This window comes from Tachyglossus aculeatus, chromosome 3 (genome assembly GCF_015852505.1).
Source record: "Tachyglossus aculeatus isolate mTacAcu1 chromosome 3, mTacAcu1.pri, whole genome shotgun sequence".
Lineage (NCBI taxonomy): Eukaryota > Metazoa > Chordata > Mammalia > Monotremata > Tachyglossidae > Tachyglossus > Tachyglossus aculeatus.
The window spans coordinates 21,696,672-21,719,760 of record NC_052068.1 but is presented as its reverse complement, the minus strand read 5'-3'; the positions used below and the strand labels follow the sequence as shown (position 1 = coordinate 21,719,760).

General features: G+C 50.7%; 1 protein-coding gene across 1 annotated transcript; it reads right to left on the bottom strand.

Moving 5' to 3' along the window:
- Window positions 1-739: 739 nt before the first annotated feature.
- GOLGA7B (golgin A7 family member B) lies at window positions 740-22,664 on the bottom strand. The gene is made up of 8 exons (XM_038743352.1): window positions 22,472-22,664; window positions 10,307-10,432; window positions 8,686-8,838; window positions 7,170-7,271; window positions 3,841-3,980; window positions 3,734-3,789; window positions 3,234-3,461; window positions 740-807 (listed from the first exon to the last, which is right to left on the bottom strand). The coding sequence occupies exons 1-8, from the start codon at window positions 22,481-22,483 to the stop codon at window positions 740-742; spliced, it is 885 nt and encodes a 294-aa protein (XP_038599280.1). The 5' UTR covers window positions 22,484-22,664.
- Window positions 22,665-23,089: the final 425 nt, after the last annotated feature.

The window sequence follows — 23,089 nt, the reverse complement described above, 5'->3', positions numbered from 1 at the left end:
AGGAGGGAGGAAATTCACAGCCACTCTGCAACCCAGCTACTAACAGCAAGCATCCTCAGACAATCGTCAGAACTTGGGCTTTCCCCACTTGTGTCCTGGCATTTCTTTCCCATCCCTCTACCTCACCCTTCCCAGGCCTAGGGCCTGGACAGAACCTGGCTAGAAGATGCTCTGGTCTACCCCAGGGCAGCACCTCTGTATCCAGAACACAAGAAGGCAGCTGCTTCAAACAATCTCCAGACCCTGGTCTGTCCCCCAGCATTTCTCCCTGGCCTGTAGCTGGACGGACCCTGGCTAGGAGATGTATCATTTTTCTGTTCCAGGACAGGCCCTATGTGTCCAGGCCACTAATAAGGAAATTTTTGGGATAATCTCCAGACCCTGATCTGTCCCTTAGCAGGGATCCCTAGCATTTCTCCCCCGGATTGGTGCCTGGAAGACAGACCCTGGCTAGAAGACACACCCATCTGGCCCCGGACAGACAGCATGGTTGAGCCCTCTCTCCCAGCAGAGTCCAAAGACAGAGTTGTGGGCAGCCAGCTGGAGACTGAGGAGAGGGTGGGGAGGGAAAGCAGGAGAAACAGGCATAGCTCCAAAGGGACCCTGGCTGCTTTTGTCCCTGAGGAAGTTAACACTTGGCCAGGGGAGAAGACAGGGTCCCCACCCAGAGCTCAGGGCCAAGGGCTAAGACAATTAGGTGCTTGGCGTGACTCTTGCCCCGATGGAGGTAGTCAAAGGGCTAAGTCAAAGCCTCTGCCTGAGATCTGGTGAGAAAAATCTCACCATCTGGGGGATACTTGGCTCCACCTGAGGGGGTGAGTCAGGGACAATGAAATCCCAGAAACCCTGGGCCAGGAGACAGAGGGGACAGAGGCAGACCCACAGTTCCCTTTATCTGTCAAAGGCTTCTTTTTTCCCCACGCAAAGACATTTCAGAACACACGCGGGGCGACAGACATTGGTAGGAAAGCACAGACAGAACTTTGATGGGAAAGAGGGACCAGGACACAATCATCTTCTCCCTTAACTGGGGAGGATGGGAAGAGGATGGGAGGTCCCAGTCTGGGATTGGCTAAGGCACTGGCAGCCCCAACTCTCTTGGAAGCCCCCTTGCTTCTCAGCTTCATAGGAATGGTGATCCAGCTGGGAACACCCCTGATGACAGAAACAGAATCTGCCCCTCTTTAGATACCTCTGGCACCCCTTGCTGAAGGGGTAGAGCTATCTCTTTAATAATAGTAGCTGCAGTGTCTGTTAAACCATTTCAAAGTGTCAAGCACTGTGCTATGTATTGGGCCTCTCAAATCCAACTCTGAAGTATGGCCTAGTGGATAGAGCGTGGGACTGGGAGTCAGAAGGACCTGGGTTCTAATTCCAACTCCGCCACTTGCCAGCTGTGTGACCTTGGGCAAGTCACTTCACTTCCTCTGTGCCTCAGTTATCGCATCTGTGAAAGAGGGATTAAGACTGTGAGCCCCATATGGAACAGGGACTGGGTTCAACCTGATTTGGTTGTATCCACCCGGCACTTAGTGCAGTGCCTGGCACATAGTAAGCACTTAACAAATACTACAGTTATTATCATTACTATTATTATTATTATTATGGCCCGAGGAGCAGAGTAGAAATGTCCTCTTGCAGTGTTTCCCTGCAGACTGGGGCATCTTTCGCCAGCTCTGGCAGGACGGGGTGGAGGGGCGTGGCACAGTCCCCCAGTCTCTGTTGCCACTGCAGCTGCCGAAGGAGCTTTGTCCTGTTGCCATCAGCTGCAGGGTGGCTCGCCACTCCCCACGTGGGCTCAAAGCCAGTTCCTCTCCATGTCAGGATAGGAGGCCCCGGGGGGCAGCGCCCTGCGTCTGGCAATGCCCTCTGGATAGAGTGGCTGGAGAAAGCGGGCGGAGGTCAGGAAGACTGTCCAGGAAGCACCTTGAGGGTCGGACAGGCCTCTGGCTAGTGTCATGCCAGCGAGTCACTGAACCACCAAATCACTGCCACCCAGCCTGGAGGAGGGCCTCATCACAAAGCGCCATACGAGATGGGCAGCAGGGAGGCCCCAGGTCTCACCACAAGAGAGATGGCTCCAACTGGCAGACCTCCACTCTAGAGTGGTCGCATGGATGTGTGAGGAGGGGAGGGGAGGGGCTGCCCCTTAGGTAGGGGATAGGGCTGGAAGATGGGGTCTCTGAAGCAGGCTGGGACTGGAAAGGGGAGACAAGGAGACAGCATCGTGGCTAGTGTCCCCACCCCTCCCGATTCCTTGGCTACTGAGGAGCCCGGGTAGAAAGTTTCACCAGGGACGCATGCAAATGGGGTGGGGATGGGGGGTACTCTTAACAGTCACAGGCAGAGCAGAGCACCAGGAAGGAATTAGTGGAGACCCCAGGAGGCCTCAGCAGCTCCCCACCCGACACTCCCTCTGCCACCTCCCGAGGTAGGGTGGGAGGTGAGAGGCAGCAGGGAAAAGGGGGTCTAGGGTGGGGGTGGGGGGGCAAGGGATGGGGCTCATTCTCACATACTGACCCCTGCTACTACTTTCCCTTGTTCCTCTCTCTCTCTCTCTCTCTCTCTCTCTCTCTCTCTCTCTCTCTCTCTCTCTCTCTCTCTCTCTCTCTCTCTCTCTCTCTCTCTCTCTCTCTCTCTCTCTCTCTCTCTCTCTCTCTCCACTGAGATTCCCCCAGTTTCCTTATCCAGAGGCTCCTGCCCTATCTGCCAGTTAACCTCTGACACCCCGTCCCCCTTCCCACTTCTGGGAATCTGGCTTCCCAGATTCAGGCCCCTCCCTGGGCCCCTCCCCCTGCCTCAATCTCTGACCCAGCTGGTTCCCTGTTCTAAAAGGGAGCCCCCACTCCAGAGCCAAGCCCCTCAAACCCCAATTTCTAGGGACCCCAGGCCAACAGCCCTGGGTGCCAAGAGTAGGGGGAGTGGAAGTTGGGAAGGCAGAAAGGATACTGTGGCCTCTGCCGGCAGATCCTGGCAGCTGACTCTTTGAGGTCAGTTTCCACCCCAGTCCATTCTCAGGGATGCCCAGACCCTCATCCTGTCCAGCAGAGGCCTCCTGGTGCCCCAGCTAGGGATGGTAAAGCAAACAACAGGAGGAGGAGGGAAAGAGAGGGGCAGGAGGGGAGGCTGGGAAGAGTCCCTGGGGAGGGAGGGCAACACCTCCAGATGCCCCAAATGCCCCTCTGCCCCTGAGGATAGTCCCTGGGCCACCCAGGGCCAGGTCCCTCACTCACCCAGGCAGGGGGATGTGGCGGGAAGTAGGCAAGGGAGGGTGGGCATAAAGTGGAAAGTGGGAGAGCAGATGAGACGGGAATTGCTCCGCAGCCAGCGGGGCGAGAATGGCATCGCAAAGGGCGTCTGGGCCTTGGACCACCGAGCCTGGCAGTTGGAAGCCCAGGTAGGTGAGGTATCGTGCAGCAGGCCTGAGGCTTTTGGGGGGCTAGATGCTGCTGCTGCTGCAGCTGGAGAGCCACCCCATAGGACATTTCCCCTACGCCCCTGCTCCGGGGGCTCCCCCTGACCTCCCCCCATCCCCTCCTGCACCCCTCAGGCCAGGGCATGGCGCTGGGAGCATGGGAAGGCTGCTCTCTGCGGAGAGAGAGCTGGAAAAAGACTGTCTGCGGGTGGAGGCTGAGGGAAGGACAGGGCCGGACAGGGCCAGAGGGAGATGGGTGGGGAAGGGGCTCCCCTTCTCCCCCTCCCCAGGGGCGGCATCTGAGTCAGAAGCGGGTACTCTGGTAGCGCAGCCGGCGCAGCTCAGACAGGCCCTCGTCCCGGCAGTACAGCTCCCTGCAGGGACTCTCGGCCAGTCACCGCCCCCCGGGCCCACCGCCACCGGACCCCCCGGCCCCGCCACCGGCCCCGCCGCTGCTGCAGCCACTGCTGCCGCCGCCCCCGCCACTGCTGCCACTGCTGCCACTGCTGCTGCCACTGCTGGAGCTGCCGCTGCTGCACCGGTCCTCGTAGATGGAGATCTCCATCTGACCCCACCGCGTTAAGGGCCATAGGGATGCCGCACCCGGTGCAATAGCTACAATCAGACCAATGACCGCTAGGAGAATAATAATCATAATAATTTTGGTATTTGTTAATTGCTTACTATGTGCCAAGTACTGTTCCAAGCGCTAGGGTAGATACAAAGTTATAAGGTTATCCCACTTGGGGCTCACAGTCTTAATCCCCATTTTAGAGATGAGGTAACTGGGGCACAGAGATGTTAAATGACCTGCCCAAAGTCACACAGCTGACAAGTGGCGGAGCTGGGATTTGAACCCACGACCTCTGTCCCCCACGCCCCGGCTTTTTCCACTAAGCCACGCTGCTTCACTAAGCAGCATGGCATAGTGGATAGAGCACAGGTATGGCAGTGAGAAGGTCGTGGGTTCTAATCCAGTCTCTGCCACTTGTCTGCTATGTGACCTTGGGCAAATCACTTTACTTCTCTGGGCCTCAGTGACCTCATCTGTAAAATAGGAATTGAGACTCTGAGCCCCACATGGGGCAGGGACTGTGTCCAAACCAATTTGCTTGTATCTACCCCAGTGCTTAGTACAGTGCCTGGCACATAGTAAGGGCTAAACAAGTACCATAATAAATAAAAATCCATTCAATGCTTACTACGCACACTGGGGACTGTCCTAAGCGCCACCTGCTGAGTGATCTCACAGGAGTCACTTCTCTGGGCCTCAGTTCCCTCATCTGTAAAATGGGAATTAAGACTGTGAGACCCACGTGAGACAGAGACTGTGTCCAACCCGATTTGCTTGCATAATAATGATGGTATTTGTTAAGTGCTTACTACGTGCCAAGCACTGTTCTAAGCATAGAGGGAGATAAAAGTTTATCAGGTTGTCCCACCAGGGGCTCACAGTCTTAGTCTCCATTGTACAGATGAGGTAAATGAGGCCCAGAGAAGCGAAGTGACTTGCCCAAAGTCACACAGCTAAGTGGTAGAGCCAGGATTAGAACTCATGACCTCTGACTCCCAAGCCTGTGCTCTTTCCACGATGGTCATGCTGCTTCTCTAACCACTCCAGTGCTTAGTACAGTGCCTGGCACATAGTAAGCACTTAGCAAATACCACAATTATTATTATTACTATTATACAAGCAAATCGGGTTGGACACAGTCCCTGTTCTACATGGGGCTCATAGATTTAACAGATGAGGAAACTGAGGCATAGAGAAGTGAAATGACTTGCCTAAGGCTCACAGAGCAGACAAGTGGCAGAGCCAGGATTAGAATGCATGACCTTCTAACTCCCACGCCCATGTTCTAACCACTATGCCATGCTGCAATAATAATAATAATGGTATTTGTTAAGTGCTTACTATGTTCCAGGCACTGTACTAAGTGCTAGAGTGGGTGCAAGTAATTGGCTTGGACACAGTCCCTGTTCCATATGGGACTCAGTCTTATTCCCCATTTTACAGATGAGGGAACTGAAGCCAATTCATTCATTCATTCATTCAATTAATTGTATTTATTGAGCACTAACTGTGTGCAGAGCACTATACTAAGCGCTTGGGAAGCACAAGTTGGCAACATGTATAGATGGTCCCTACCCAACAACGGGCTCACAGTCTAGGAGGGGGAGAAAGAAGTGAAGCGACTTGCCCAGGGTCATACAGCAGACAAGTGGAGGAGGCAGGATTAAAACCCATGACCTTGTGATTCCCAGGCCTGTGCTCGATCCACTAGGCCATGCTGCTGGGTTTGGGTAGGGAACGGAGGATCCACGGTGGGTAGGAACTTGTAGCGGTCCAAGTTCTCCCCCTCTAGACTGGAAGCGCCTTATGGGCAGGGAATGGGTCTTCCAACTCTGTTGCATTGTATTCTCCCAAACGCTCAATACAGTGCTCCGCACATAGTGAGCACTCAATAAATACCACTGATCGAATGATTGATTGGAATTCCAACTCCTTCCCGGGCTGGACTTGGAGGCCTGTGGTGAGTGGAGAGAGCTGAATTTCAAGGGTGCAGGGAATCCAGGGAAACCCAGTAATCAGAGATGTTATATGCTTTGTTTTGTTGTCTGTCTCCCCCTTCTAGCCTGTGAGCCCGTTGTTGGGTAGGGACCGTCTCTATATGTTGCCAACTTGTACTTCCCAAGTGCTTAGTACAATGCTCTGCACACAGTGAGCGCTCAATAAATATGATTGAAAGAATGAATGAATGAACTCATGGCAGATCTCCAAGCCCAAGGAAGCCACTCAGCAGTGTCCCCTGGGGGTCCCACACCTCTTTTCCTTGGGGGATTCTCCAATATGAGGGCTCAGAGTTATTAACCATTTTGGGGACAGTTCCTCCAAAGGACCTCCTCACCCTCCTTCCCTCCCCTTTAATAATAATGATGGCATTTATTAAGTGCTTACTATGTGCAAAGCACTGTTCTAAGCGCTGGGGAGGTTACAAAGTGATCAGGTTGTCCCACGGAGGGGGGGCTCACAGTCTTAATCCCCATTTTAAAGATGAGGTAACTGAGGCCCAGAGAAGTCAAGTGATTTGCCCAAAATCACACAGCTGACAATTGGCAGAGGCGGGGTTTGAACCCATGACCTCTGACTCCAAAGCCCGGGCTCTTTCCACTGAGCCACGCTGCTTCTCAGTGGAAGGAGAAGCTTCCACTGGTGGCCCCGGTGGAGGAACTGGGGCCACCACATCTTGCTCAGGGCCCCGAGGACCAAACTGGGTTTCCACAGGATAGACTTGCCCTCTAATGGATTCCTGGCCTCATTCATTCATTCAATCGCATTTATTGAGCGCTTACTGTGTGCAGAGCACTGTACTAAACACTTGGGAAGCACAAGTTGGCAACATATAGAGACGGTCAAGGCCTCATCCCACCTCACACACACACACACACACACACACACACACACACACACACAAAGACAAATACCCACAAAGACACAGTCTGAACATGTTGCAGGGCAGAGTCCTTGTCTGGTTGTTCAAGTAAGTTGCTGGGACTAAAAGAAATCCCAGCAGGCCTCCACAGGGATTTCTTCACAATCATTATGATCCATCCCATGCGGGCTTGCCCCTCTCCCTGCACCTCCATGGAGGAGACCAAACCAGCTCCAGCCCAGCCCATGCTCCAAAAGGGACCCCGGCCTGCTGCTGCCCTCAACCCTCTTAGTCCCTCCCACCACAACTGAGAAGGATACCACCCTCATGCCCCGTTCCACAGGGTCTGTGAGGAGGAGGCCACGAGGGGCAAAGATCTTCTCATTCTGGTCCTGGATGTAGCGGGAAATCTTCTTCAGGACCTGCCAGAGGAGCAGAGGAGACGACTTCAGGGAGTCCAGCTGGCAGAACCAGGGTGTGTGTTTGTGAGGGGGAGAAGGGGCGGCAGCTGTTGAGGGAATCACTGGTGGGAGGGGGTTGAGTCCCCTCAGCATGGCTTGGTGGAAAGAGCCCAGGTTTGGGAGTCAGAGGTCGTGGGTTCCAACCCTGGCTCCACCACTTATCAGGTGTGTGACTTTGATCAAGTCACTTAACTTCTCTGTGCCTCAGTGACCTCATCTGGAAAATGGGGATGAAGACTGTAAGCCCCACGTGGGACAACCTGATCACCTTGTATCTACCCCAGCGCTTAGAACAGTGCTTGGCGCATAGTAAGCACTTAACAAATACCATCATTATTACTGTGGGCAGGGAATGCTTCTGTCGTATTGTTCTATTGTACTCTCCCAAGTGTTTAGTACAGTGTTCTGCATAAAGTGAGCACTCAATAAATACATTTGAGAGAGAGACAGAGGGAGAGAGAGTTCCTCTGAGATGGGATCTGAACCTGGGAGGGGCCTGCTAGGAGGAGCCCAAACAGCTGAAGCAGGAACAGGAAACTGCAGCTCAGGGGATGGAGAAAGGGGCTCTGAGATGGACACAGAGGAGATGGGAAAATGAAGAGAAGAAGCGTGGCTCAGTGGAAAGAGCCTGGGCTTTGGAGTCAGAGGTCATGGGTTCAAATCCCAGATCCACCACATGTCTGTTGTGTGACCTTGGGCAAGTCACTTAACTTCTCTGAGCCTCAGTGACCTCATCTGGAAACTGGGGATTAAGACTGTGAGCCCCTCGTGGGACAACTTAATCACCTTGTATCCCCCCCCAGCGCTTAGAACAGTGCTTTGCACATAGTAAGCGCTTAACAAATGCCATTATTATTATTATTATTAAGAGAGCAAGAAGAGAGGGTCAGGGAAATACAGGGGGAGACTGAGGAATGAGGGGCTAGGAAGGGATGTGAGGGGTTGATGCGGTCCCCTTTTTCCCAGACTGAGCTCCCTTTTTCCTCTCCTCCTCCCCATCCCCCCCGGCCCTGCCTCCTTCCCCTCCCCACAGCACCTGTATATATGTTTGTACAGTTTTAAAACTCTATTTATTTTACTTGTACATATTTACTATTCTGTTTATTTTGTTAATGTTGTGCATTTAGCTTTAATTCTATTTATTCTGACGACTTGACACCTGTCCACATGTTTTGTTTCGTTGTCCGTCTCCCCCTTCTAGACTGTAAGCCCGTTGTTGGGTAGGGACCATCTCTAGATGTCGCCAACTTGTACTTCCCAAGCGCTTAGTGCAGTGCTCTGAACACAGTAAGCGCTCAATAAATACTTTTGATTAAATTAATGAATGAATGACAGGGAGAAAGGTGAGGGGAGCAGGGGGAGGATCAGAAAGCACCTTCTCATAGTGGGTCTCCATGCAGAGGAAGATGAAATAGGCCGTAGCACAAGCCAGACACCCCTCTAGGTAGGAGCTGCCTCCGATCTTCTCAGCCTCGGCATAGAAATTGTTCAGCGTCTTCACCGTCTCCTCGAACAGCTGCCGCTCAATCTGGAGGAAGAGAAGCATGAATGGTCTGGGGGGCCCAAAGTCCACGAAGCATGGATTACACCGGGGTGGGTTTCATGAATTGAGGGTGGGCAGGTGAGTTGGCAGCATGGGCTTGAAGCCCGGGTGACCTGTGAGTGAGACGAGGAAGAATGCCCCATATAGTGGGCGTATTTCATGGAAACTGAATCCTGGGAAAAGAATAAATGGGTGTGCCTCAGTGGAAAGAGCCCAGGCTTTGGAGTCAGAGGTCATGGGTTCAAATTCTGGCTCCGCCACTTGTCTGCTCTGTGACTTTGGGCAAGTCACTTCACTTCTCTGTGCCTCATTGACCTCATCTGGGAATGGGGATTAAAACTGTGAGCTTCCTGTGGGACAACCTGATCACCTTGTAACCTCCCCAGCGCTTAGCATAGTAAACACTTAAAAAATGCCATCATTATTATTATTATTACTGAGGGGAGAGAGCTGTGGTACTCTCCTTCTTGTTCGTATCTTGAAATTACTATATTGTCTGTCTCTCCTGCAGAGACCCCATCTTCTAATAATAATGATAATGATAGTATTTGTTAAGCGCTTACTATGTGCAAAGCACTTTTCTAAGAGCTTGGGAGATACAAAGTAATCAGGTTGTCCCACGTGGGGCTCACAGGCTTAATCACCATTTTACAGATGAGGGAACTGAGGCCCAGAGAAGTTAAGTGGCTTGCCCAAGATCCACTTCTATTAGGAGCTCCCAAGCACTTAGCCAGGGCTTTGCGCACAGTAGCCACTCAATAAATACTGTAATGGGGCCCTTAGGGAAAGAACAGAACAGAACCAAACCCATTAGGGTTGGCTATGGTGCTGGCCAGCCTGAGGGCAGGGGGCTGGACCAGATCCACCTTGCAGAGTTTTCAGAATTATAGTCAGCAAAAAGCCCATGGGGCCTACTAGTGTGGCCACATGGCCAGCTAGTGCCCCCACTTGCCAATACCACCCATCCCCTCCCCATCCCCCTCAGCCCCACTCCCTCCTGCTACTTAGGGAGGATGAAGGTGGATCTGCAACAGACTCAAAGGGATGGGGGTCCCCAAATGCCCTGGATCAGACAACCCCGAGTCAAAAGGATGGAGCAGCAGAGCAGGGCTGCCTTCTCAGCTTGAGTGATCCCTCCCTGTGGCCTGTGGCCAAAGGGGCCAGCCAGCGGGACTGTCAGAGTCCACTCCGAGGCTTTGGGAGGGGGACAGAGAGGGCAACTCCCTTTAGCAAATTTGGGAATAGCTGACTGACCTTCCACCAGCCCCACGAGGAACAGGGATCCCAGGGGGGATTTGGAGCCTCTCTGAGGGTCCCGTGACCTGCCCCTTGTTGCCCAGGCTAATTGGGATCTGCTCAGACCCAAGGGGAAGGCACAGGCTCCGGGGACTTCAGGGGGTTCTAGCAGGCCCTCACCCCACTCCACCGGGCCTTCATCCCCCTACCTCCTTACCCGGTTGTCCAGTTCTGGGGGGAATTTAGTCTGGAACTGGCAGATGGTCCCGTCGCTGTAATCCCGCTGGATGAAGACCTTGGTGGCGAGGGAGGCGCTGCGTCGGAGCTCCTGCAAGTTGTGCACCTTTGGGACACACAACGGGAGGTGTGAGCTGCCTGTGGGGACAGCGGGGAGGAGGGGAGCAGGGGGAGGAGAAAGGGGAGCAGGAGGAGGAGGAGGAGGAGGAGGTGGTGGCAATAAACCAGGGCCTGAGATTTTTTTAATGGCATTTATTAAGCACTTACTATGTGCAAAGCACTGTTCTGAGCGCTGGACAAGGTGATCAGGTTGTCCCACAGGGGGCTCACAGTCTTAATCCCCATTTAACAGATGAGGTAACTGAGGCACCAAGAAGTTAAGTGACTTACCCAAAGTAACACAGCTGACAATTGCAGAAGGCACAGAGAAGTTAAGTGACTTACCCAAAGTAACACAGGTGATAATTACAGAAGCAGCGTGGCTCAGTGGAAAGAGCCCGGGCTTTGGAGTCAGAGGTGATGGGTTCAAATCCCGGCTCCACCATTTGTCAGCTGTATGACTTTGGGCAAGTCACTTCACTTCTCTGTGCCTCAGTTACCTCATCTATAAAAAGGGGATTAAGACTGCGAGCCCCGCTTGGGACACCCTGATTACCTTGTAGCCTTCCCAGTGCTTAGAACCGTGCTTTGCACATAATAAGTGCCTAATAAATGCCATTATTATTATTATTATTATTAATTGGCAGTACTGGGATTTGAACCCATGACCTCTGACTCCAAATCCTGTGCTCTTTCTACTGAGCCATGCTGCTTCAGTGTAATCTCAGCATGACATAGTGGATAGCACACGGGCCCAAGACTCAGGAGGTCATGGGTTCTAATCCCAACACCGCCACTTGTTTGCTGTGTGACCTTGGGCAAGTCACTTCACTTCTCTGTGCCTCAGTTATCTCATCTGTAAAATGGGGATTGAGACTGAGCTCTACACGAGACAGGGACTGTGTCCAGCCCAATTTGCTTGTATCTTCCTCAAAGCTTAGTACAGTGTGTTGCACTTAGTAAGCGCTCAACAAATTGCCCCAGATATCATTATTACAGCAAGAGATCAGCACTTACCATGAGCTAGGAACTCTGTGTGGCAGCAGATACTAGATAATCAAATTAGACACAGTCCCTCTTGCTCAGGGGTTTACAGCCTAAAAGGTGGGGATCTTAACCCCTTTTCTAGCTCAGAGAGGCTAAGTGACTCACCCAAGGTCAACCAGCAGGCCTGTGGCAGAGCTGGGACTAGAATCTTGTTCTCCTGACACCTAAACCCACATCTTTCCACTAGCCCTGATGGAGCTTAAGGAAGATCCATTAAACGAAGTCTCTTGCTCAGTAATTGGGGTGGCATTTTGTTAAGCGCTTCCTATGTGCCAATCACTGTTCTAAGCACTGGAGTAGATACAAGATAATCAGGTTGGACACAGTCCCTGTCCCTCATGGGGCTCACAGTCTTAATCCCCATTTTACAGATGAAGGAACTGAGGCACAGAGAAGTTACATGACTTGCCCAACATCACACAGCAGGCATCGTCGTCAGGGATTGCCTCTATTTGTTGCTGAATTGTACTTTCCAAGAGCTTAGTACAGTGCTCTGCACACAATAAATAAAACACTCAATAAATATGATTGAATGAGTCATTGTGGCAGGGCCAAGATTAGAACCCAGATCCTTTGACTCCCAGCCCCATGCTCTTTCCACTAGGCCACGCTGCTGCTCAAGGCACCAGGTTCCAGGAAATGCCACTGCATTCATTCATTCATTCATTCAATTGTATTAATTGAGCGCTTACTGTGTGCAGAGCACTGTACTAAGCGCTTGGGATGTACAGTTGGCAACAAATAGAGACGGTCCCTACCCAACAATGGGCTCACAGTCTAGAAGGGGGAGACGGACAATGAAACAAAACATGTGGACAGGTGTCAAGTCGTCAGAACAAATAGAATTAAAGCTAAATAATAATAATAATAATGGCATTTATTACGCACTTACTATGTGCAAAGCACTGCTCTAAGTGCTGGGGAGGATACAAGGTGATCAGGTTGTCCCACGTGGGGCTCACAGCCTTCATCCCCATTTTCCAGATGAAGTAACTGAGGCACAGAGAAGTTAAGTGGCTTGCCCAAAGTCACACAGCTGAGAATTGGCAGAGCCGGGATTTGAACCCATGACCTCTGACTCCAAAGCCCGTGCTCTTTTCCATTGAGCCACGCTGCTTCTCTAAATGCACATCGTTAACAAAAAAAACAGAATAGTAAGTATGTACAAGTAAAATAAATAAAGTAATAAATCTGTACAAACATATATGCAGGTGCTGTGGGGAGGGGAAGGAGGGGAGGATGGGGAGGAGGAGAGGAAAAAGGGGGCTCAGTCTGGGAAGGCCTCTTGGAGGAGGTGAGCTCTCAGTAGGGCTTTGAAGGGAGGAAGAGAGCTAGCTTGGAGGATGTGGGGAGGGTGGGCATTCCAGGCCAGGGGAAGGACGTGGGCCGGGGGTCAACGGCGGGACAGGCGAGAATGAGGTACAGTGAGGAGGTTAGCGGCACTGGGGATGTGGGGGAGACAAAGACCCAGAGCCAAACCCAGGGTAAATCATCCTTCTTACCAGGGGAGGGACTGAGCTGCCCCTGATTTTCCTTGGGGGTCTGGAAACTGGGTCCCCCACAGTCTACTTATGACCACATTCATCTGTGCCACACGGGCTGGGTTGGCAGGGGAAAGACGGAGGAGGTCTCTGGGGGCCGGCCTCTGTGTCACACTGGCCCCAGAGACCTCCTCCATCTTTCCCCTGGCAACCCAGCCCAAGACAAAGCCTTGCTGGAAGCTGGTAGGTTCCATTGTTGAAATTTGCATCCGGGAAGGGGCCGGAAGACAAGCTAGCTACATTCATTGATACATTCAATCATATTTATTGAGCACTTACTGTGTGCAGAGCACTGTACTAAGCACTTGGGAAGTACAAGTTGGCAACCTATAGAGGCGGTCCCTACCCAACAATGGGCTCACAGTCTAGAAGGGGGAGACAGACTACAGAACAAAACATCTATTCATTCATTCAATTGTATTTATTGAATGCTTACTGTGTGCAGAGCACTGACTAAGCGCTTGGGAAGTACAAGTTGGTAACATATAGAGACCCAAGACAAAGCCCCATTGCCTTGCTGGAAGCTGGTAGGTTCCATTGTTGAAATTTGCACCCGGGAAGGGGCCAGAAGAAAAGCTAGCTACATTCATTAATTCATTCAATCGTATTTATTGAGTGCTTACTGTGTGCAGAGCACTGTACTAAGCACTTGGGAAGTTCAAGTTGGCAACCTATAGAGACCCGAGACAAAGCCCCATTGCCTTGCTGGAAGCTGGTAGTTTCCATTGTTGAAATTTGCACCCGAGAAGGGGCCAGAAGAAAAGCTAGCTACATTCATTAATTCATTCAATCGTATTTATTGAGCGCTTACTGTGTGCAGAGCACTGTACTAAGCGCTTGGGAAGTACAAGTTGGCAACATATAGAGACCCGAGACAAAGCCCCATTGCCTTGCTGGAAACTGGTAGGTTCCATTGTTGAAATTTGCACCCGAGAAGGGGCCAGAAGAAAAGCTAGCTACATTCATTAATTCATTCAATCATATTTATTGAGTGCTTACTGTGTGCAGAGCACTGTACTAAGCGCTTGGGAAGTACAAGTTGGCAAGATATAGAGACCATCCCTACCCAACAGTGGGCTCACAGGCTAGAAGGGGGAGACAGACTATAAAACAAAGCATCTATGCTCTGCAATGCACACCCATGGCTTTGCACACCCTCCACACCTCTGACAGTGCATGCCTTCAGCAGTGCACACCCTCGGCAGTGCACGCCATGAGCAGGGACCAATTGGTCATTCACTGAGGGTTCAGGTGTAAGAAGACCAATCCTGGGAACTGGGAAGCTGCTATGATAGGGAACCTCTGTTGTGGGTAGGGGTGACCCCTGGCATATTGAACAGGACTCAGGAGCAGACCGAAAGTTAACACCAAATAATAATAATAATGTTGGTATTTGTTAAGCGCTTACTATGCACCAAGCACTGTTATAAGTGCTGGGGGAGATACAAGGTAATCAAGTTGTCCTATGTGGGGCTCACAGTCTTAATCCCCTTTTTACAGATGAGGTAACTGAGGCACAGAGAAGTGAAGTGACTTACCCAAGGTCACACAGCTGACAAGCTGCGGAGCCGGGATTAGAACCCATGGCCTCTGACTCCCAAGACCATGCTCTTTCCACTAAGCCACGCTGCTTCTCTACCAAATTTTGGAGATGCCCAGCCCAACTGAGAACTCTGCATTCTAGGGAAACATGTTGAGAAGGAATGAGCCATGGAGAGGAGAGGATGAAGAGGTTGGACAGGGTGAACCAGGGATACCACTGCCGATTCCCGAAAGCACAGGCCTGGAAATCAGAAGGACCTGTGTTCTAATCCTGGCTCCGCCAATTCTCTGCTGTGTGACCCTGGGCAGGTCACGTCTCTGCGTTTCCGTTCCCTCATCTGCAAAATGGGGATTAAGACTATGAGCCCAATGTGGGACAGGGACTATGTCCAACCTGATTATTTTGTATCAACCCCAGTACTTAGAACAGCATCTGGAACAGAGTAAGCACTTAGCAAATACCACAATTATTATCATAATAATAATAGTGATGGCATTTATTAAGCACTTACTATGTGCAAAACATCCCGCTTACCACACCTTGTGATATTGCTGAAGGCCTGAGCAGTCATCACAGAGGTCGGATGAACCACCCAGACACCTGACACACTTTCTGCAAAGGCGCTCACACAACTCTGCACCTCCCACCTCATCCGCCCAGGCAACCAGACTGGTGTGTCAACACACCCCATGAAGACACACGTATAACAGAACTAGAGTAACCCAGATTGAGAATGATGCTCACTCTTCACCCTGGGGAAACCCATTCCCTCCCCCCTCACACTTAATAACTCAGTTTACCCCCTGCATAAATTCAAGCTGTAATATCGACTCTGAGCCTATTGCTTTGCCATTAAATATTCCATGAGCCATTCGGGTTTATGCTAACCACCACCGGAGGACAGAGTCACAAACTTCATTCATTCATTCATTCATTCAATCGTATTTATTGAGCGCTTACTGTGTGCAGAGCACTGTACTAAGCACTTGGGAAGTACAAGTTGGCAACATATAGAGATGGTGCCTACCCAACAGCGGGCTCACAGCTTCAGAAGTAAAAGCCTGGGAATCCAAAGTGAACAACACCGTTCAGAGAAAGGGACAGGATCTCCCCGGCAGGGCTGGCTCTCTTTTTTGGGGTGGAGGAAGGGGGGCTCTTTCCCTATCGCTGGTTCCCCCACCCCAACATCTCCTACTGGCTTCTGTCCCAAGCCAGCTCTGGGTGAGGAGAGGAGTTGCGATCTGGCTAATTGGGAATCATGACAGGGCAGGATGACTCCAGGAGGGATGGGGAGAGTAGAGAGTGAGTTTGTCCAGGAAAATTGCAGGAGGGAAATGGTCACTTAACTTCTCTGTGCCTCCGTTACCTCATCTGCAAAATGGGGATTCGATACCTTTTCTCCCTCCTACTTAGACTGTGTGCCCCAAGTAGACCTAGTTATAGTGAATCTATCCCAGTATTTAGTACAGTGCTTAGCACATACTAAGTGCTTAACAAATACCACAATTATTATGTATCTCCGCATCTCCCCTCAAACATCTTTCCATGAGAGCAGCCCCCACTGTTGTGGCAGGAGGCTCTGGAGAGCCTCCTACTAGTAGAACAGAAAAAAGCAGCAAGGATCAGTGTTGTCTATTGGAAAGAATGTGGGCCTAGGAGTCAGAGGATCTGGGTTCTAATCCCTGATGTGCCACTGGCTTGTGGCAGTGAAGCAGCATGGCTCAGTGGAAAACGCACGGGCTTTGGAATCAGAGATTATGGGTTCAAATTCCAGCTCCACCACTTGTCATCTGTGTGACTTTGGGCAAGTCACTTAACTTCTCTGTGCCTCAGTTACCTCATCTGTAAAATGGGGATTAAGACTGTGAACCCCACGAGGGACAACCTGATCACCTTGTAACCTCCCCAGTGCTTAGAACAGTGCTTTGCACATAGTAAGCACTTAATAAATGCCATTATTATTGTTGTGTGACCTTGGGGAAGGTGCTTCACTTCTCTGGGCCTCACTTGCCTCATCTGTAAAATGGAGATTCAATACCTGTTTTCCCTTCCCTTTAGACTGTGAGCTCCATGTGGAACAGGGATTGTGCCTGACCTGATTAACTTGTACACAATAATAATAATAATTGTGGCATTTGCTAAGAATTTACTATGTGCCAAGCACTGAACTATGGGCTGGGATACATACAAGATAATCAGGTCCCAATATGGGCTCACATTCTAAGTAGGAGGGAGGAGAAAGGTATTAAATCCCCATTTTGCAGATGAGGGAACTGAGGCATAGAGAAGTTAAGTGATTTGCCCAAGGTCACACAGCAGAAGAATGGTAAAAGCAGGGATTAGAACTCAGGTCCTCTAACTCCCAGCCCCATGCTCTTTCCACTAGGCAATGTTGCTTCTACTCCAATGCTTGGTACATAGTAAGCATTTAACAAATACCTCAGTTATTTGATATTACTTTCAGCCAGTCCCAGCAGTTCTCTGCATTGCCCAGTGTAGAAGTTGTGGGGTATGGAGAGCAGGGAGACTCCATGGATCAGGAATTCAGAGTTTTCCTGCTATACACAACCAGACTGTGGGCTGCAGGCGACACGGACTGTTTCCTATCTCTAGCCCTGGCCTGGCAGACAGCCAGGTTCAAAGTAATGGAAAGAGCCTGGGGCCTAAAGTCAAAAGAACCTGGTTCTAATCCTGACTCCACCACTGGTCAGTCATTTGTATTTATTGAGTGCTTATTGTGTACTAGGCACTTGGGATAGCACAAAATAACAGGCACACTGCCTGTCCACAGTGAACTTACAGTCTAGATGGGGAGACGGACATTAATAATAATAATAATGCTGGCATTTATTAAGCGCTTACTAGGTGCAAAGCACTGTTCTAAACACTGGGGAGGTTACAGGGTGATCAGTTTGTCCCATGGGAGGCTCACAGTCTTAATCCCCATTTTACAGATGAGGTAACTGAGGCACAGAGAAGTGAAGTGACTTGCCCAAAGTCACACAGCTGACAAGTGGCGGAGCCGGGATTTGAACCCATGACCTCTGACTACAAAGCCCGGGCTCTTTCCACTGAGCTATTGTGCAATATGACATTGGGTAAATCACTTAACTTCTCTGTTCCTCAGTTACCTCATCTGTAAAATGGGGATTAAGACTGTGAGCCCCCATGTGGGACATGGACTGTGTCCACCCTGATTACCTTGGAGGAGCAGTGTGATTTAGTGGAAAGATCACAGGCCTGAGAGTCAGAAGGACCTGGGTCCTAATCCTGGCTCTGCCACTGGTCTGCTTTGTGACCTTGGGCAAGTCTCTTAACTTCTCTGTGCCTCTGTTACCTCATCTGCAAAATGGGGATTCGATACCTTTTCTCCATCCTACTTAGACTGTGTGCCCCAAGTAGACCTAGTTATATTGAATCTATCACAGTATTTAGTACAGTGCTTAGCACATACTAACTGCTTAACAAATACCACAATTATTATGTATCTCTGCATCTCCCCTCAAACATCTTTCCATGAGAGCAGCCCCCACTGTTGTGGCAGGAGGCTCTGGAGAGCATTCCTGGATTTTCCTGAGGGAGAGGTTTATAGCTGACACCATGAATTGAGCCTCTCATCTCTCACCGACCTTTACAGGCCAGACTTCCCACCTGCCCCTGGGCTCTTAGCTGAGCAAGAGCATTGCCTTGAAGCAATTAGCCTGAAATAGAAAGGAAAAACACCTCAAGAAGTCTGTTAGCACCAATTATCAGGCGGCAGGGCCTGGGAGGGTGTGAATGGAAGGAAGGGTTGGGAAGCTGTCTAGCCTGGGGAAGGCAGCTTGTATCCCGGATCTCTGGCCCTGTGAGTTACACATCCACAACTTCATCCTGTTACAAGGAAAGCATGAACTGGAGGCAGGTTTGGACTCTAGGGGGTTGGAGTTAATGGACATCCCCCAGCAGCAGGGTTTGGTGCAGTCAGACAGGATGCATGAACGAACTTCCAATCCCAAGCTCATTAGAAAACTATTCCATTCCATCCAACTGAAGGAGTGAATGGGGGTGGTGTTTAGCGCAACACCAGGGCCTCCTGGAGACTGAGATGGATCAGCTTAGAGGGACAGTATCCACTGATCTTTCCTTTTGTGCCTGGCCCTCTCCTCTGTATGCTGAGAGTCGGGCCTTAATTTATTTCTCTGTATTCTCCCCAGAGTTTAGCGCAAGGTTTTCCACAATGCTTGGCACATAGTAAGTGCTTAACAAATACCATCATTATTATAATGCAAGCAGTAAAAAAATGCTTGTAGTGGTGGTAGTAATGATGATGCTCACCCCAGCCCCACAATATTTCTGTAAATATTCTTATACACCACTATTTCCTCTTCCCTAATCTATTTTAATATCTATCTTCCCCTGTAAGTTATAAGGTCTTTGTGGGCAAGGATCATATCTACCACCTCTGTTGTCTCACATTTTCCCAAGCACTTAGTACAGTGCTCTTCACATAGTAAACACTCAATAAATACCATTTATTGATTGATTGGTGACTTTTGGTGTCAGATATGGTGACAAGTATGGGTGCACTTATGTACATATCTGTAATTTTATTTATCCCTTTGCTCTTCCCCCCTCCCAGCGTCAAAGCACATATGTACATATCTGTAATTTTATTTAGATGTATTGATGTCTGTCTTCTCAACTTAAGACTGTGAGCTGGTTGTGGGCAAGGAATATCACTGTTTATTGTTGTATTGTACTTTCCCAAGCGCTTAGTATAGTGCTCTGCATACAGTAACCACTCAATAAATATGATAAGAAGGAAGGAAGGAAGGAAGGAAGGAAGGAAGGAAGGAAGGAAGGAAGGAAGGAAGGAAGGAAGGAAGGAAAGAGAGAAAGAGAGAAAGAATGAAAGAGAGAAAGAAAGAATGAAAGAAAGAGAGAAAGAAAGAGAGAAAGAAAGAAAGAAAGAAAGAAAGAAAGAAAGGAAGAAAGAAAGGAAGGAAGGAAGAAAGAAAGAAAGGAAGAAAGAAAGGAAGAAAGAAAGGAAGAAAGAAAGAAAGAAAGAAAGAAAGAAAGAGAGAGAGAAAGAGAGAGAGAAAGAGAGAAAGAGAGAAAGAAAGAAAGAAAGAAAGAAAGAAAGAAAGAAAGAAAGAAAGAAAGAAAGAAAGAAAGAATATTGTGAGATCTCACAAGACTTTTGGAAATTGGGTAGAGGGGCTTCACCACAGTTCCTTGTTCTCTCCAGAGGCAACAGTTCATTACTCTCTTACTCAGCAGGGAGGGCCCCGACTGCCCATGACATACATTCACTGCAGTTTGCTGCACTGAAATGTGTTCATTAAATTCCTCCTTAATCAGGTCAATTTAAAGCAGAGGACTCTTCCCATCCCTCTCCTCCACTGTCTCCCTTCCCCCATCCTCATGCTTCCTTATAACCCCTCCCACCAGCCAAGGTACAGGGACTCAAAGACCGGAGGAGACATTCCCACCCAAGCCATTTCTTATCCAACCCTTCTCCCTGAAGCTGCCTGCCAGGGCTCTTGGGGTTCTATCGTAATTCCTCCGGCCAGCTCTGACTGTCCAACCAAAGGACAGACTAACCTCCACATTTAGCCCCGCCATGTTTTCCTGATATTTTCATTTCCTCCATTGGTAGCCTAGAACTAAGGTTTGGGGGTGTGTCCTGGGGTGTTCATAGAATGTAGAGGTGCTTCTCCCTCCAATCCTCCAAGTCACACCTCAAGACATCGTCCCCGTCATTTCCTCCTGAGGCCACTTCCAATGCTCCCTCTGATTTCAGCTTTTCTTTGGGGTCATAGTCCCTCATCAAGGGACTGCCTTTATCCTCACCAAACTGTCCCCCAAAAGCCATGGCCTGCATCTACCTCATTCTGCAAGGAATAATATGAATCACATTTAGTATTGACGCCTCACTCCTTACCGGCACAGCCCAGTGTGTCTTCCCACATTAATTCCCAAGCCTCCCCAAAGTCGGGAACCCACCCAGGGCTAGAGAGACAGGGGCACGTGGTTTTCTCTAGGTCAGTGGAGAACCAGGAAGAGAATCTCAGAATCCTGATATCCTTGGACTCACCGGAAGCTGGAATGGCAAAAGGGAACGTCTGGAATTGACTCATTGGTACAACCTGAGGAAGGGACTTTCCTGTGCCTAAGTTTCCAAACCCACAAAGGAAGGAGACTACATTGCCAGTTTGCTTATAGGTTGGAATGAGTGAAGGTGAAGAGGGGTAATGTGCATAAGCGAACCTTCTGGACACCAAAGTCCTCCCTTGGCCTAGAGATGCAGCAGACTCTGTTCTGCCTAGGGAGGAGGACAACTTCACCTCATTTGCTGGGGAATCGATCTCACAGAGGCCCCCCTGGGGCTGACCGCCCAGCTGTCCTAGAACTGCATCCATGGAGCTGCCAGTCGGTGAAGGGCAGGATAGAAAGGGAGAAATTTCCTCAGGAGGGACTGCCTGGCAGGAACAGGCTAGGGTGGCATTTGGCAGTGCAGAAGGCCTTTCCCCCTGGAATTCTACCCCTGAGAATTGAAGCTTTGGCTCTCAAGCTGGGGGCTCTCTGAACTTTCCTTTCCTCCCCACATCCCTGCCCCTCTCAAAAGATCAGGAAAAGGTACTGAGAGACAGCTTCCTCTTGGAACAACTTCAGAATGACTGAGCCCATGGGCGAGTACACCGCATAGCAACGCGTGGAGGTAAGCCTGGCTACTGGTGATGGAGAGCCCTGCTTCCCCTCCCCCGCACCCCTTCCTCCCCCACTTCTCATCCGAGGCCAGAAATAAGAAGGAGTGTGGCATAGTGGATAGACCATAGGTCTGGGAGTGAGAAGATCAGGGGTTCTAATCCTGGCTTGACCACTTGTCTGCTGTGTGACCATGAGCAGGTCACTTCACTCTTCTGTGCTCCAGTTCCCTCATCTGTAAAATAATAATAATAATAATAACAATGATATTTGTTAAGCTCTTACTTACTATGTGCCAAACACTGTTCTAAGCGCTGGGGAAGATACAAGGTAATCAGGATGCCCTATGTGGGGCTCACAGTTTTAATTCCCATTTTACAGATGAGGTTAACAGGGACAGAGAAGTTAAGTGACTTGCCCAAAGTCACACAGCTGACAAGTGGCAGAGGCGGGATTAGAACTCACAATCTCTGGCTCCCAAGCCTGTGCTCTTACCACTAAGCCACGGAAATTATGAGCCCTACGTGGGACAGGACCTGTGTCCACCCCGATTTTCTTATGTCCACCCCAGCGCATAGTACAGTGCCTGGCACAGAGTAAGTGCTTAACAAATACCCTGGCTTAGTGGAAAGGAGACGGGCTTGGGAGTCAGAGGTCGAGAGTTCTAATTCCGGCTCTGCCATTTGTCTGCTGTGTGACCTTGGGCAAGCCACTTAACTTCTCTGTGCCTCAGTTACTTCATCGGCAGAATGGGAATTGAAACTGTGAGCCCCACGTGGGACAACCCGATTACTCTGTATCTACCCCAGTGCTTAGAACAGTGCTTGGCACATAGTAAGCGCTTAACAAATACTACTCTTCTTCTTATTATTATTATTATTCGACCTCGCTCGCAGCTCCTGCAGCCTTTCTCCTGGAAAGCCAAGCCGGGGACCCTGGAAGAGGCGACAGTCGGCGGTTCCCTTGCCAACAAGTGGTGAGGGAGGAGGTGTGGGACTCCTCGGGGGCGGAACCCCCGGGGAACGGGGGAATGCTGAGGTGGGGGTTCCCTCTCTGGTTTTCTCTCCACCCCTTCCTCCGCCTTTGGCCGGCGGTTTTCCTTCCCTTCCCCTCCCTCCAAGTCAGCCCCGAGGCCCGAGCTTTGTCCCTGAGTGCCACCCCAGCCCCGGGAAGGGGTTGCGGGGGGACGGGGCGGTGGGCAAGGCCGAGGGGGCTCATCTCCCCTTACCTCGGTGGCCATATTCGGGCGGAGCGGAGCTAGACGCTGTCCGTCGTGCTGGACAGGCCAAGGACCAGCTCTGCGGAGATGCTGGGGGATGCGGGAGGATGCTGAAGGATGTGGGAGGATGCTGGAGGATGCGGGAGGATAAAGGAGGATGCTGAAGGATGAGGGAGGATGAAGGAGGATGCTGGAGGATGTGGAAGGATGAGGGAGGATGCTGGAGGATGTGGGAGGATGAGGGAGGATGCTGGAGGATGAGGGAGGATGAGGGAGGATGCTGGAGGATGCGGGAGGATGAGGGAGAATGAGGGAGGATACTGGAGGATGCGGGAGGATACTGGAGGTTGCTGGAGGATGTGGGAGGATGCTGGAGGATACTGGAGGATGCTGGAGGATGTGGGAGGATGCTGGAGAATGCTGGAGGATGCTGGAGGATGCTGGAGGATGAGGGAGGATGCTGGAGGATGCTCTCCGCGGTGCTGGTGGCTCTGTCCTCAGTTCTGATCCTGGCCCGGACCCGGGAACGAGAGCTTGCGGGGCGCAGCCCGCAGCGGCGCCCGGTTTCCTGGCCGCCGCAGAGCTCCGAGGAGCTGGAAGAGCTGCGGCGGCCGCAGGAGGAGGGGC